This window comes from Anopheles moucheti, chromosome 3 (genome assembly GCF_943734755.1).
Source record: "Anopheles moucheti chromosome 3, idAnoMoucSN_F20_07, whole genome shotgun sequence".
NCBI lineage: Eukaryota > Metazoa > Arthropoda > Insecta > Diptera > Culicidae > Anopheles > Anopheles moucheti.
The window spans coordinates 55,647,693-55,663,838 of NC_069141.1; the positions used below are offsets into that span (position 1 = coordinate 55,647,693).

The following is a 16,146-nucleotide window of genomic DNA, read 5'->3' on the forward strand; positions in this document are numbered from 1 at the left end:
AGCTGTCACATATCGTGATAAGCCCGTGTGTCACGATTGTGATTTACAGAATACGAAAATAGAACCCCCCGGTTCGTTCGGATCACGATGTTTAGATGGGCGGCGTAAAACATAATCCATATCACTGCCAGAACCATTTCGCCTCCACAAACAAGCCGCATTATAGAAGGCCATGATTGCAAATTACAAATCGGCTCCATAGACAGCGCTAACTTCGAGTGAAAAAACAAGGAATTCCAATATTTGCCCACAAGTCTAACGTCTTTCCAATCCCTGCTTTTGATTTCCCACAGGAAAATTCAAGGAGCAGGCCTCATCCAACTCGGCCTGGCTGCCGGTACTGAACTCGAAGATTCCCGAACCGCGGCCGGGCACCTGCGTCAACGATACGTCCACCCTGCCCGACTCGGTGCTCAACTTCATCCGGTCCCACCCGCTGATGGACAAAGCGGTCAACCACGAGCACAACAATCCGGTCTACTACAAGCGCGATCTCGTCTTCACCAAGCTGGTCGTGGACAAGTGAGTTATCATTCGTTGCCAACTTTTGTCTAACCTGTTCGCTTTCCTTTCCATTCTGCAGTGGATTTTTGTCACCTCTGAGAGCAGGAAGCGATGGGTACCGTTTCAATTTCACGCCAAATTATACCTCAACAACATACTTCAGATGCGTTTTTGCTGCGTGCCTTGCTGTGGACAAAGGTCATCGCACACCGCACACGGAGTTGTAACGGATTACCGATTGAAAAACCGAACCGTGAACGTGGCATGATACCGGCGTTCCGTAGAAACGCCTTTCGCTTACGGGCTCAATGGGGTTTATCGTGCTACGGAAGGTCCTTTTTTTTAAAAAAAGCTGGACTGTCCACGGCATAACGGCATCGCTGCATAATGGTGTGTGGATTGCTGGATTGTTTGTGATCCGGTTCACCTCGGGCAATTGCAATTGCAACGATCCCCGGTATGAATCGGCAAGCAGACCCGGCCGTATAGGGCCAACCTTTTGCGAATCCTAGCAGCAGCGAACGATCGGCATGTTTTCCATCCCGAAAATCCCCCGAAGGGCAGCTTTGTCAGGTGTATTGAAATGGTGATATATCCTGCCAGCGCTTCGGGTGGACTCTGCCGTCCAGAAGAATGCGTCTCTACCATGAATGCAATATTCTGCGGCATGGCCGTACGACGACACAGTGCACCATACCAATCAGCAACAGAAAACAATGCCCAACACACCGGGAGACGACCGCACAAATAATGAAATGGTAAAATGTTGCCCAACGATGCCGGGTCCGCGCAAGGACAAGAACGTTTGGCTCAGCCTGTTCTCGGTCTGTCCCCACGTGTCTGCGGTTATTGTGCTTGCGGGCTTGTACCTTTAATCCCCGGTACGAAAATGGTTCCAGGAGCGAGGAATTCCCAAAACACACACTACATCCTGCTGTGAAACCGGGTCACGCCGACATTTGATTGGGGTCACGCCCCGTTTCCCTCCGGCCGAAATTTGGTGCTCGTTTCTTGAGTCGGCCCTGCTAATGTAGAATAGTTGTTTGGTCAGTACAAACAAAAAAAACTATTGCCACACGCGTGGGCTTACACATGGATTCATTTTGTATTAATGTTTTACAACTCAAACCATATAAATAACACATCGCTTGATGAAGCGGATCCGATTGTGTCCGTCGGTGAGCTTTGCAACACAATCCGTGGCACTTAAAATTCCACTTAATAATTAAACAAAAACGAGAACAGCCCATGCCGGGGAAATGGTGAACATGGTTTTCATTTCAATCTTTAGCTTCCCCGCCCCCCGGAGGCCCTCCGGGTGCTCCGGGGTTCCATCCGATGTGGTCCGATCCCCGGATACGGATCAGCGGTCCCGAGATTGAAGTGTTCTTCCCGTGTCCACTAATTAACGTGGCAGGATGGCGAGCCGAGCAGCAAATAGCGCGCTCAGGTATTTCCACGCTGCGCCTACTAGATGTCAAGTGATATCAGCAGGCCCACACCACCAACCGTTAGGTGGGTGCGTTAGTAGGAGTGTGACGGATGTTCCTGAAAATGAAACAACATTGCAACACGGATAATTAGTCGCGCACTAAATCATTATTCACGTGTGCGCTCGTCTATATGTGTGTGTGTGCTTCAGTGGTGTGATCTCTCGGTATCGGTATCACGGCAAATCTGGAGGAAATATATCAATGTGCTCGGGCACACGAATCTGTAGCGGAAGTGCAGCAATCCGCATCCGCATGAATTGCCCATTTCCGGGCAATCAATCGAAAGCTGGGTGATTAAAATTAAAAATCACTCCAACGCGACGTGTACATTCGATTTTACCCTTTTTTTTATAAATGTGTAGCAACGGAAGCGATCATGAGCTTTTCGCTCTTGTGCTTTTGTGCTGTATAACAAACGAATGCCGCACCGAACCCAGCAGCATCAACCTCTGTGTGGGGTAATTTATTCAAAAAAAAAAAAAAAAAACCGTAAAAGAAATATTTTAAAAACCAATATCACCGCTTTACCGAGAACAATTTTTACCATTCGTTCCGAAATCACTTGTTTCACGTAATAAGCTTTGTGTGCATACTAAAAGCTTTCGCTCGAACACGAATCAAACGAAAAGAGTGTTTTTTGTTTCGTTGTTCGCAGAACATTTGAAAAGAAAAAAAAGAGTCTGCTTTTGTGTGTGCGTGTGTTTTATATTGTTCAATGTACATTCATATTAAGCGTTTGCAAATTCCACCTTCCACCGGCCGATTTTTTTGTTCGTAATTGCATTTTTGTTTGTCTTCCGTGTCTCTTTAAAAGAATCAAACCTCACACACACACAAGCAAGCTTTTCCGTTGCAGGTGAAATTATTAATTCGCAACCTGAAACTTTTCGGTTCAACAATTTTTATTTGTTGATCCCCGTATCGCGTGGCATGTGGCTTAACAAACAACAGTAAGAAAAAAACACACACAGTCCCGATACGATTGGGCCCCGGTATTATTTTTTAAAAATTATTTTAACGCATTTTATACTGTCCCACGTGAAGACTGGGTGGGTACTGCGCTCGGTCACGGGTGTTGTCATCGTGCGCAAAGGGAAAGTTATGTTGGGGGACCCACTTTGTCGTCCTTCGCCGGGAATATCATGCACGCGCGGTGGTACACCATAAATAATACAAGGTGCGCTGAAGTAAACTTTTTCGAAACAATTCCACATCGGCTGAAAGTTAAATGTGGCACAAATGGAGGTGGTACCGGTTTGATGAAGTACGGGCGGGACGGGATCGATGCATTTTGCTGCAACCGGCTTTTTAATCCACTACACACCGGGGGGATACGTACGTGCGCACGTATTTCAGTGTGCAGAAGTTGAGGAGATCATGCACATGACCGCGCTCATTATGAATAATTAATTGCAAGCGAAAAAACTTGCAACCTGATAGCTAGGAAAAGTGTTGGTCGGTTTGGGTTTGGGTGGGAGGACGGGAAGGGCCCGGTGAAGGGTGATATGTTAAGCAGGGATTTACCCTACGACCGGACCGCTGTTCGAGCGGTAAACCAACCAGTTAGGTCACCTGCGTACATCGATGGTTGGTAACGGGCACAGAAGCTTGTGAATTCCACTGAAACCGCACAGGACAAGTGGGAAAAAAAGAGTTTTTAATAAATGATAATACATGCATACACACACACTTGCATGGGTTCATGCTTGCAACGCATAGATGACGGACTGGGGGACCACCAAAACCGTTCGATCAATGGTAAACCGCGCTCGCGTAAGCTTTGGTTAGCGTTCGAAAATCTGCTTAAAAAGATAACAATTTGTGATCCATTAGGTTGTGCCGTTCCCTCATGTGGGAATGTGTCTTTAAAAGAATAATTTTCTAAAGCTTCGTGCACATCTCTTAATGTATAATAATTGCTTCGGAATAGTCGCCAATCCACTAAATTGTTTTTTTGTTACGTAGCAAAAATTCAAGAATTGTTCACTACATTTAAGTGATAAGTTTACCTTTTTTTGCCTGCATTTAAAGAAAAAGTCAATTGAAAAATTTATTGACAAGAGACCTGTGAACTACCTCCAAGGTATGAGCAAGCTCCGAATGCAGGAAGCTTAATAATTTGTCACAGGAATTTTTAACGCCCCGTATATTCTAAGCTTAAATAAATTCCTAGCGCCAGGTAGCCAGTTAAGAACAAGGCAATTTAAGTTTTTAGATTCAAATTTAGAACCACAACACATAGAGTGACCCTTTTATTTAAATGACTCAAACATGTAATAACATGACTAATTTAGTTGATATGAATATGTGGGTTAACCATGGTTGGAATTGTTTAAGACAAGTTTTCTGACGATCCCTATATTATACTTATGTGTTATATTGTTATACAGGTATTCTATGCTAGATAACTGGAATATATGGAATTCAAAATACTAAAGTTAAGTCCCGATTTAAAACAAAAGTCCAGTCCTTTCAGTCTTTCATAAAGTACACTACAGACAGTCCCCGAGATACGCGGGGTTCCTCTTATACGTGGATTCGGAGTTACGCGGTTTTTAGAAATTTGACAGCTGAGCTAGTTTATAGCAAAAAATCTAAGCGAAAAGATGAAAATTGGTCGAAAATACCTTTTTTTTTTGGTCACATAAAACATTTCTTTCTAAGTTATTTTAATGTATTCTTTCTTAAAATCGCCTGATTCGGTGTCCAGAGTCCAGAGAAAGAAGTGGACTCTTCACATTGAAGTATAAACGAAATTTCCCGGGTTATAGCGGTCCGCTATAATAGCGTATCTCGGGGACTGCCTGTTCATGTATTTGGTGGGAATCAGTTTGCGGTCGTATATTATGAGCTACTGCGAATTTATGAAACAATTTAGCTTATCAAAGGAATTAATCAAGTATTATATGAATATATAGTAAATATTCTATAATAAAAATAATTCATTATTCATAATTCATTCAGCACCTTTTTATGATTTTACACAAATATTATTAACTGAATGCAATATTTTATTTTAGTGTTAAAGTTCATGTTTTCCAGGATTCAAAACTGTTGCTCCTCACCAATTTTACATTTATTTCACTTTTATTTAAGTAAAGTAAAAACATTATAAGTGTGTTGCAATATTCATAAGAGATCTGTTTAACGATTAAATATTTCCTATCAGTATTGAAGTGTTTAGTTCACAATCAATTGCCAACTCTTAACGAGAATGGTAACGAGCACGGTAAAACACTAACAGGGAAGTAAAAACATCATTCACGGTGGTCACAAATAAAGACTCGACCACATGGGTGCACTTCATCACGAGCGTACTAATTCGCAAGCCACAACCACCCGCAACCGAACGGATGGGGCTAGAGTGGTGTCGGTGGCAACAATGCTGAAGTTTTGTCGTGATATAAGCAGTTACGCAGGGATTCGTTTTCTGTGCCCCTCTCTCCCCCCCCCCCCCCCCCCCCCTACCTTCGATTGTTATCCCTGTGGTGGAATTAATCAGCGAAGTATCCGATAGTGGATGAAGTTGTTTTTGTTTTCGTCCATTTAGTTTTTCCCGATGAATCGACAGCAATTTTGAGGTTAGAATAGGGGTTTCAGGGGTTGGGTGAAATGCAAACCAATTCCCCCGGGTGCATAATGCACCTCGAATGCTGCCATGAGGTTAATGGGTGGCATGGCCCACAACATAAAAAAACTAGGAAGCTTAATATAGAGATCAATAGAGGTCGTGCTTTTTCACGGTGGGTGGCCCCCAACCCGAAGGGTAATTGGGTGACACTTTTGACCTGTTGGTGGTCTTCTGCAATCGGAACTGGAATGTTTGTTTACCCGTGCAACCTCCCCGGAACGTGACCTTTCACTGTCGACAGTGTATTGATTATGATTAGTCGTTATGTTACGCTCAATTTAACCTCTTGTTCGTGCTGTCTGTTTGTTTGTTTGTTTGCAGGATTAAAATTGAGATCCTTAGCCAAGAGTACACGGTGTTCTACATTGGCACGAATGCGGGCCGTATCTACAAGATCGTGCAGTACCTACGCAACGGTGAATCGAAATCGAAGCTGTTGGACATTTTCGAAATTGCACAGAACGAAGCGATACAGGTGATGGAACTGAGCCAGAAGCGCAAATCCCTGTACGTCGCCACCGACTACCGGATCAAGCAGATCGATCTGGCCATGTGCAACCGGCGGTACGACAACTGCTTCCGGTGTGTGAAGGATCCGTACTGCGGCTGGGATAAGGATACGAGCACGTGCAAACCGTACGAACCGGGACTGCTGCAGGTAAGTGTGCCTTAAGGAAGAAAGATTAGTTTAGCAAACGAGTTCTAACCATATCTTACATATCCCACCGCAGGATGTGGGTAATGAAACGTACGACATCTGCGACACGAGTGTGCTGAAGAAGAAAATCATCGTTACCTATGGTCAGAGCGTCCATCTCGGTTGCTTCGTCAAGATCCCGGAGATACTGAAGGACCAAACCGTTACGTGGTATCACCACTCGAAGGAGAAGGGACGGTACGAGATTAAGTACAACCCGACCAAGTACATCGAGACGACCGAACGAGGTCTGGTGATAATTTCGGTTAACGAAGCCGACGGTGGACGGTACGATTGCCATCTGGGTGGATCGCTGCTATGCAGCTACAACATCACCGTCGATGCGCATCGGTAAGTGTCGAACAGAGAGTGTGTGGATCTTCTTTCATTTCATCCAAACTAAATATCTCTTTTTTTTCTCGCCCCGATTGTTTCAGATGCACACCACCGAATAAAACGAACGATTATCAGAAAATCTACTCGGACTGGTGTCACGAGTTCGAGAAGTACAAATCGGCCATGAAAACTTGGGAGAAAAAGCAAGCAGTAAGTACTACGAATTCAAAACGCTCGAGGCCATAAATTTACGAGTGCACTTTGGGACACAACCCTGTCATCATTCTATCCGCGTCCTTAGTGGCTTACGGGATGGATTGAATGCTATCGTTTTGTAATACATGAGAGAATGGTGGTGTTGTTTGTTGAAAGCGCTCCTTCGTTGATGGGACCATTATTCCTCTAGCGATCTATTTTATGATGACGCTTTATACCATTATCACCCGAGGGACGACAACGTTCTCAGCGTCTGAATGTTGGTGGGATTTTTTACGATCACTTTACCGGCAAACGCTCTGAAACGAAGTATAATTTGATTTTACTCTTGTGTATCGCTTTTCGGACGCCTTTTTTTTGTGCACATGCATGTTTATTGGAAAAGGCTGGCTGATGTGGACTATAATGTGGAATGTGGACTATAAATAAGTTAAACATTTCAACATTAAACTGCCTTGCTATTTAATAACAATACAGAATTATTCTGTGAAAATCGTTTAAATACAAGTAAACTGTTATGTACTCGATAAACCTGGAATGAATTATGTAAAATTTGCACTATAAGAGCCTCGAGTTTAAAACTTAATATTAGTAATAATCACATTATTTTAATAACTCATATGTTATTTTATTATTTTCGCAGCAATGTTCTCGACAGAACTACAGCAATCAACATCCCAACGACGTTTTTGCACGAACGCCTAACGTCTGATCTTAAGGTACGTTTCAATAAACTTCACAAACAGTATAGGTAAAAATTTCATCTAATCTAAGAAATTTTCTAATACAATTTCATCTTTCATCTCTTTCAGGCGTCTCAGGCATGTAAAAAGAGAGCTGCGAAGCACATGAATGTCGTTGAACAACCAAGATAATACTCTTTGTACGCGCTTGCCAAGAGCGCACCAAAACCACACCAGAAGAACTGATCTAGTAGTGTAAAGTATTAAAATGGAGAAATGATAATGTTTTTTTAAGGCATGCACTATACCGACGGCACCGACTCATGCAAATAAGCAAACCCGTAAACATGCAGTAAAACAATAACTAAAGCAAAATCAACAAAATTTAAGAACAAACCGGCGCGCGACCGGCGGAATCAGCACCAGATCCGCCAGTGCGACGTACGGTGCAAAATTCGGCCCCCCGGGCCCGGTAGGTGTGTTTTTTTGGGAGATGGAATATCATACTAAACCTTTTATTATTCATTTTTTTTTATTTTCGACGGACAAACTAATAACTAATCGAATAGCGGAAGCTTATTTTTATATAATTGTTGGACATAAGTTTAGTTTCTAAGTTAGTAGTGAACACAATGAACTCTCTGTAGCGCTTAGAATGGATTAGAGAAAAGAGTTAGCAGTGGTGTGCTTGTGTGGAAGGAGAAGTGCAAGGAGGAAAGCAAAGAGAAACGAAAAACCGTGATGATGAAGTTAATGTGAATGCTTGTGGAAAGGAAAATAAGTATCCATGTACCGAGAGACTGTGTATCTGCTGGTACGCAATTTTTACCGCATGTACCACTACAGAAATCAGAAATGTGTATAAGAAAACACACAAACAAAAAACCATACAACACACATTCAAAACACTTAACGAGTGGCGAGTTCAACACACGGATGGAAGCGGTGTTGGCGAGCGTTTTAGGTTAATGGTTTTACTTTGATCGAATAGCGTCCAGGTTAAATGATCTATGCGTGGGTGTCGTTATGGACCGTGGTTTCCGCTCAAAATGTCGTTCAATCCTCAAGCAATATTCTAGTGAAGATGATGATGGATTTAATGTTTCGGAACACTAGACATTAATCGATCTGTTTTACTTAAAAACAAACCATGGCAAGCTTGTTTAATTTTGTACAGTGTACGGTATGTTTCGGTTTTCGTGAATACCCTTTTTCGAGATCTATGTACTGTCCGGGTTTGGTCTCAACACCCGAGACACAACCGAGCAGTTCAGCATCGTAGATCGTATACAAGCAATAAGTATAACCGCAGTTCGCAGAAAAATTGGCGCACAGCATCATCAACCCATCACTCGCTAGCCATTATTCATTTCATCAATGAATGGAGAAGGCCAGAGCCGTGTGGTGTAAGATAAACACTTAAAATGTTACATTTGCCATTCATCTGCCATTCTGCAGTATTATCGATGTGTTGTGTAGAGAAGCCGCTTTTTGCTGACCCAACAACCCAACTACCACCTACTTCCTTTTCCGCCCTTTTTTTAACTGTGCGAACGGTTGGCGTTAAGTGAACTTTATTTCAAACCTAGCACGTAAGAAATGGCTATGACACAGTAAAGGGGAAACGCTTGGCAGATGGTTGTAATCAACTGTTTCCCTTTTTCGGTCACACGCGCAGTTACGTTGTGCTTGTGGTGTTATCGGTCCTCCCATTGAATAAATTACGTCGAGCTTCTCTAACTAACTAACACAACATAACATTAACAAAACGCGATAAAGAAGAATACACAAACGACAGAAGGAAAAAATGAAAACAAGTTATCGAACATGGTAAAAGATAAGTGCGTTCGATACCATCCACCCCAATCATAGCATATCGCGTAGCTGCTAGAAATGAAAGTTGGTAATTAATTGAAAAGAAAACCCCATTTAAACAGATTGTAAGAAACAAAAGCATTTGCACATACAAGGTGCCGAACGATGGCTCTTTCCATCCTTCAATGGTATCCTTTGAATTTCATTTCTATCGCACATTTGACACAACAATAATTTTCTATTTAAATTTGTTTATCCATTTGTCTGTCCATTTTTATTGCATTTTTGTGCTTTTCCTAAACAAACATCATCCAGACACGAGTTTGCGAAGAAAGTTGAGGAATGTTCTGTTTCTCAGTTTATGGAGAACTGTGATAGTAAAGGAGGAGGTGTTCATCTTTCCCTAGCCCCCCTGCTCTTTGTTTCGATGGGCCCCCATTTTAGCAACCTGCCTCACATTTTCACGTACAACGAGTAGTAAAATTGAGCGAAGTAATTATCATAAATACAACAAAGCAAAACAATTATCACCACACAAAACCAGTGAAACACACGCGCACGTGACAAACATTTTATACGCAAGCTTATGTATCGAATCTCCGAATCGCTTTGTACGTACGCGTGTGGGATAAAGCCATTAAAGCTAACCGAAAATCTATCATCAACTCTACTTCCTTCCCTAGCGCAATCAGCTCCAACTCCAACTTCACATGGAATGTTCATTTTCTTGCTCCCTCCCCTAGCCTAGCGTGTACTAAACTAAACGAACTAACAAACAAATCTAAACACAAACACAGTTAATATACTATCGCTTAACGTAACACAATCTAGCGACAACACAACAAGCGGCTAACTAAACGGAGAAGAACATAAAACAGTCCATTTGCAGGCAAAACAAGTGTAAAAATAGCAATCAGCAATAAGCAAGCTTACGGAAGCGATTCTGTCCAATTTATATACATACACAGTATAGCCCAGGTTAGTGGCTGGCGCTTCATTACTGTTGGTCACATACCAAGCAGCAAAGCCAGACAGCTAACGAACAGAAAACAGGCTAGAACGGGGGAAAATACACTTAAACTACTAATCGTAAGTGATTGAAACAGCACACAAACAGCAAAACAAGTTAAAACAGCGCAGGTGTACAAGTAAAAAACTGAGCAAAGCCACATAAGTTAAACCGAGAACAGTTTTAGCCGAAGGTGGAGCCGAAAAAGAAAATGAACAAAACAACGCGAAAACAAAATTCCGATTTTAAAATGGTGAATGGTAACAATTAAAGTGCAAGTGGTTTCGTTTTATGTTAGCATACCAAAACACGTTCTGTTTTATCGAAATCTTTGTAAAAAGTGGCAAGCCTTCAGAGGAACCCTTGGAAAGAAGGACACGAAGGATCCGACAAGATAATTCTGTGACACGCTATATAGTTGTAATATAAAAACAAAACTCTTTCATTAGCGAGACCACCTATAGCTGTGCGCTGTGTGTGCGTGTACTACGTTGAATGGAAGTGTAGAGCGGAAAATTGCAATAAGGTGAAGATGAAGCAACATACTTGAACTGATTTGGTGCTGCAATTTGAAGAAATGGGGACAGCTATTTAGCAAAAAGCAGAAAACGTTCATTCACATTACTAGCACACACACACATACATATATATGCAACCGGAAGTACGAAAACAAATAACAATCATGTGAAAGAGAAAGAGAGAAGGAGAGAATAGAAACAGGAAACAATGCAACACACATATAACAAAGAGAAACAAGAAGAAGTAATACGTGGAATTAATGAAGCGAGTATGGAAGAGTCACCGTGGAGGGCATAAATAATGGTAGAAAATTGTATAAACAGATGTGTTTGCAAAGACTAGAACAGAAGTGTAGTAATGAGCAAAACAAAGCAGTAAGCAACAGACCACTACCAGCAATGAATCCATCTTGCCGGCAAGCAAAAGCGATATCAATTTCAAGGAAATGAGTGGATTCCAATGATTTTTGGTTTGATCAATTCATTTTCATCCAATACTTGACTTCTCTAACGCGGTTTTGTGCATTCGGACGTGTGTGACAACGAGAGAAGAAGGTTCATTTTAATTAATGCACCTGGACCTGGAAATCAATATTAAATGTTTTTACAGGTCAACAGGCTCAACAATAATGCCGATGCTAGATGGCTGCGATTGGAGTAAAGCAGAAAGCACACACACGCAACAAAACAAAAAGAAACAGAATCAGACTTCCGATCCAATTTAAAGTTAGCAATAGAATTTGTAGATGTGGATGGTAGACAGGCCAGCAGGTCACGACACGACGACACACGGAGTACATGCAAAACCCATGAGTGAAACAGATCGGATCCGGTTACATGGTCGATGCTTCATTTACAAAACACGTAAAACAGCAGCAGAAGGAATAGAATGTACAGTTCCATTAGTTTCCAAGTGAATAATGTGCAGATTGCACAATCTGCTGTGTGGAAGATCAAACATTTACCATCCCATCACGATCACCGTCACTGAATTGGATGGATTGTTCCATCTGGTTGTGTAGAATGAAGAAAACCATGTCAAAATCGTGGATCATATCTCCTTTGGAACTTTACGTTTATAATGCTAAACGATACACAACAGAAAGGAACACACGTGCATATTAAACACTTCCTTTTTCCCCGCTCCTTAAAATATCATCCCAGTATGTGAGCCGCCTCTGTGCATGCATGGATACGTTGGAACATTTAAGAGAAAACAATAATTCCAATCCCAACAAATCACGGAAACAAATTAACAGACACACACACGCGCGCGCGTTAACGCAAAAAGGATGTTTTTTTGCGAAAACATTAGTAAATAAACAATTGATAAATTGATTAAGAAAACAATCACCGCGTCAGGAGTGAGAAAGACTGTCTTTTATCCGAAGCTAGTGTAGTGTAGTTAGTATTTATTTTATCGGGTGAGTTTTTGAAATTGTTTTGACTGATTTCGAGCACTTTTGAATATGATTCGAGCAGTCAGTGTATTCGAGCAATGAAATTTTTCAAACGCTTTGGTGAGCTTTTTTAGGGCGAGCGCCCTTAATGAAACGCTCGCCCTGGTGGTGAGCTTTTATGCTGTGATGCAACATAACCACCCGGTTCCGTGCGGTCCCAACGGCGCATGCTCACGCTGCACCACCATCGGTCCGATCATCGGCCATTCTGTTTTGATTCCTTTCTTTCGCATCTTGTGAATCACGCGCCTTTTCATCAACGTCGTTTTTCCCCTCGCTTAACGCTTATTTCTCGCGTTACGCTCTACGCACACGCTCTCTTGGGGTGAGCTGAAGAGAAGATTCGTCTCTCCGTGCTCACAGAGCGACATTGCGCACCATCAATCTCATCTGTTGTGGGAGCAACGTCGGAACCAGCATGCTGTTAAAGCATAAGGAAACGCAGCAACCTAAAAATATGATTTGGAGATGAATGGCGCGGAGTAACGATTCTCTTTTTATGCGTCCACTCTCACGGGGTATGTTTTGGGGCTCGACACGCGTGTGCCCTAGATCAGGGATTGACAAGTCGGTGGATATGTACAAAATCGAGCAAGACTTCGAGCTTGATGTACTTAAATTGCATTTGAAACCGTACTGCCATCTGGTGATGAGGAGCTTATCACACAATCAAAAGACTCTTCAATTCTACCTTTTCACTGTCTTTAGCTTGACAGCGGTTTTTTACTTTAAAAAAGTACTTACTTCCTTATCGGATCTACTTCCGCTTCAGTGTGGTCAATTCCTTTAGGTCTTCAAAGAAATTATCTCGCATTTTCCTTTACGCGACTATTTATCTCTACTCCACTAATAGGATAAAATAACGAAGTAGTTGACGAAATGTGGCTTTTTGGAATAATATAATTTTCTTCTAGAGTGACATTTCTGTTATTCAAGACCTCGGATATTTCACCGTAAAGAATTTTATTACACTATCAAACGTTTGACAGTACACTATCAAATGTTTGATCTAAAATGATTAGTGTTAGTGTCAGTGCTGCCACCTAGCGGGAATGAACCACAATCATTAGAGTGTTAAGCTGTTTCGGTGTGCTTTTTCATTGTCATACAACATTGTACAAGCTTTCTAGAGACAGTTCCGTGTATTCGGTCGCAATTTCTTCCAGAGTCCTTTAACTAAATTGTTGGTAAATTAGTCGAAAAGTAAAAATAATACCTCAACGACCTCTGCATGAGCTTGGCATGCCCTGACGTGCAACCCTTGCCAGACAAACTGTGTTCCGGAGAGTGTGTTTGCACGCGGTCGAGAGCAAACTTCTCCAGCCGCGAGCTAATGAGAAAGCAGCATAGGAGAGCCCCGTTGTCGTAGAGGAGAAACCGTGCGTGGCCTGCTGTGCAGCAGCAACAGCACCAACAGCAGCAGCTGGTCTGGTTCTTGTTCACCGTGAGCTCACTGCTTTATTCGACATTGGTACGTTCTCGCGCGCGAACGCTGTTCGGTATGGTGCCCTATCCCCTAGACACACTCGTAGCACTAGGGCTAGTGCGACCTTCTGGGTTTCTTTCCTTTTTTTTGTTCGTTGGTTAAATAACAAAACAATTGTAAGTAGTTGAACGCGTGACAGCTAGGATTTGACAATACGGCTACTGATAGGGAGATTTCATCCATGTGTAGCGAGTTACGTTAAGTGAAAAGTGGTGCCTCCCTGGAGGAAAATCAACCCGTGCCCTGCCCACAGAACTCGTGGGAGTTAGCGTGAAAAGTGTAGTGAAGCAAGTGTGTTGTATTTTCGTGAAGTTGATTCGCGTGAAGGAAAATCTTTCCCGTGGAAATCAAGCTGTACTGATTGCAGTGTGCGTGCACGTGTGTGTGTTAGTGCGTGTATGTTTGTGGGGATCCTGTTGACCAGTGGCAAGGTATATCACAACGTTACCAACAGGGGGCCACCCACAGTTTTGTGAGTGTGTACTGGCGATTTGGTGAGCGAATTTAATCGATTTGATTCGTGCAAAATTTCACATCGGTGTATGGGGCGAATTTTCCCACCCGTTCCCTGTGCTTTTCACAGTTTCGCAGTGCCCCCAGTGTGCCGTGCCATGTGAGAAGTGAATCGAAGTAGCCAGGAATAAAATCACCCAAACCCAGTGCTTTGCTTCGCGTGTGAGAAGGGCAGTGTGTGATAACGGTGTGAAACAATCATTGCTCGCTGCTGCTGCTGCTGCTGCTGTCCCGAAATAAAAACACGGAAAACGGAGTCACCAGACGGTGAGGTGAAGGTGAGATGAAACCGAGAGCGAAATGGTCCTTTCCTGGCGAGAATCCTGTGTGTGCGCCCTGAATGGATCTGCTCACACCGTGCTTGCTTGGTTTCTTGTTTTGCACTGAACGAGGGACATCCAAATCTGTCAGAAAAAAGGCAACGTGCAGCTCTCGCTCTCGCTCTCTCAGGATGGTTGTGTGGTGCTGCTGCTATTGTGGATGCTTGTTGTTGAGGGAAAATTGGTCAAATTACCGCACAATATACACATCCGCGAGATGCCCACTGCACCCATCATCACGTTGCCATCGATTTTCCATCATGTGAAACCTCGTGCGTTGCGGTTTGGGGGAGGGTTTTGTGTTTTATTCGCCTGACTCGCAAAGTAGGCGTATGGAATCTCCGTCCCGCTGTAAGGGATGGTGCGCAAAAAAGGATTCCGTTTTTCGATTTCCACCAAAACCGTGCTAACATGGTGGACCCCGTTTGTTTGGTGTATGTAAGCGAGAGTAATTCAACCGCGACCCGCAATGTTTCGGTGTGTGCAAACTTTTATCACCGTCGTCCTGCTGTTCGCAGTAGATGTTGGGACACCATGCGGTGTGGGGGACTACTATTGGCCGCGGCGTGGAGTGGAAGATTTGAGGTGGCCTAGAGAGAAACAAAAATAATAAGAGAGTCCTAAATAAAAACTACACGCACGGCGCACAGAACCACCCGTCTTACCGGACCGGTCAAAGTGGATAACCTTGGCAACGGTTCCATACTTGGATCTCATCTCCCATCGGTCGCGTCACCGTTACGGTGAAGTCGTCGGATCCGCTTCTGATCGAAGCGCACACACAGTAGGCGACGAACCCCCCAGCAGTGCGGGACCATACATAAGCATTTGTGTCAAGCATCGTTCCGTTCCCCCCACGTTTTTTTTTTTGTTTTGCTATTCGTCTTGTGGTCCTCACATGACACTTCCAAAAAAGGCTTCAATCGTCCAGCGTATGCATTTTATAGTATCGAACGTGGTGGCACCACCATGGTTCAGTTCAGCGCGCAATAATCATTGCCCAAAAATGTTGAACATGTTGAACGTTTTTACTTATGCTTTATTTTTCGTTTTTCTTTTCTTTTTTTAGCTCACATCACATCAGCATACAAAGGAGACGCAGCGGCACGAAGAAACAAAAAAAAAACAGCACACGCACCCCAAATCGACACCCGAGACACCCAACTCGCATCCAAAACACCCAGCATTAGAAGGTAGGTAGCCGAAACACCCATACCAACGATATTACATCGTAAAAAGGAACGGAAAATGAATGCAAGAACACACAGCAGGGAGATTGGGGCTGGGGTGGAGTTTGGACCATTTTGGTTTCTGTGGAACAGTTCTTTGGCGCAATGGTTACGGGTTGTCCTTCAGAGGATGGTCCACTTCGCCTTTCTTCGACGATGATAATGTCTCTGGAAGCGAAAAACACACACACACATCGGAAAATCTGGGTCAGTGAAGTCTTCTTCGGGATATGGCA

General features: G+C 43.1%; 2 protein-coding genes across 2 annotated transcripts in view; both read left to right on the forward strand.

The window, feature by feature from the left end:
* LOC128300300 (semaphorin-2A-like) overlaps window positions 1-12,235 on the forward strand; it is a 323,718-nt gene extending 311,483 nt beyond the window's left edge. Inside the window, exons 9-14 of the mRNA XM_053036319.1 lie at window positions 294-522; window positions 5,950-6,286; window positions 6,360-6,676; window positions 6,763-6,871; window positions 7,521-7,596; window positions 7,690-12,235. Coding sequence (XP_052892279.1) covers window positions 294-522; window positions 5,950-6,286; window positions 6,360-6,676; window positions 6,763-6,871; window positions 7,521-7,589 — 1,061 coding nt within the window. The 3' untranslated portion in view covers window positions 7,590-7,596; window positions 7,690-12,235. The remainder of the gene's footprint in view (window positions 1-293; window positions 523-5,949; window positions 6,287-6,359; window positions 6,677-6,762; window positions 6,872-7,520; window positions 7,597-7,689) is intronic.
* Window positions 12,236-14,553: 2,318 nt separating this feature from the next.
* The window catches only part of LOC128301652 (gamma-1-syntrophin), a 57,457-nt gene continuing 55,864 nt past the window's right edge, over window positions 14,554-16,146 (forward strand). The window contains exons 1-2 of the mRNA XM_053038237.1: window positions 14,554-14,639; window positions 15,751-15,874. The gene's annotated coding sequence lies outside the window, so the exon portion shown is untranslated. The remainder of the gene's footprint in view (window positions 14,640-15,750; window positions 15,875-16,146) is intronic.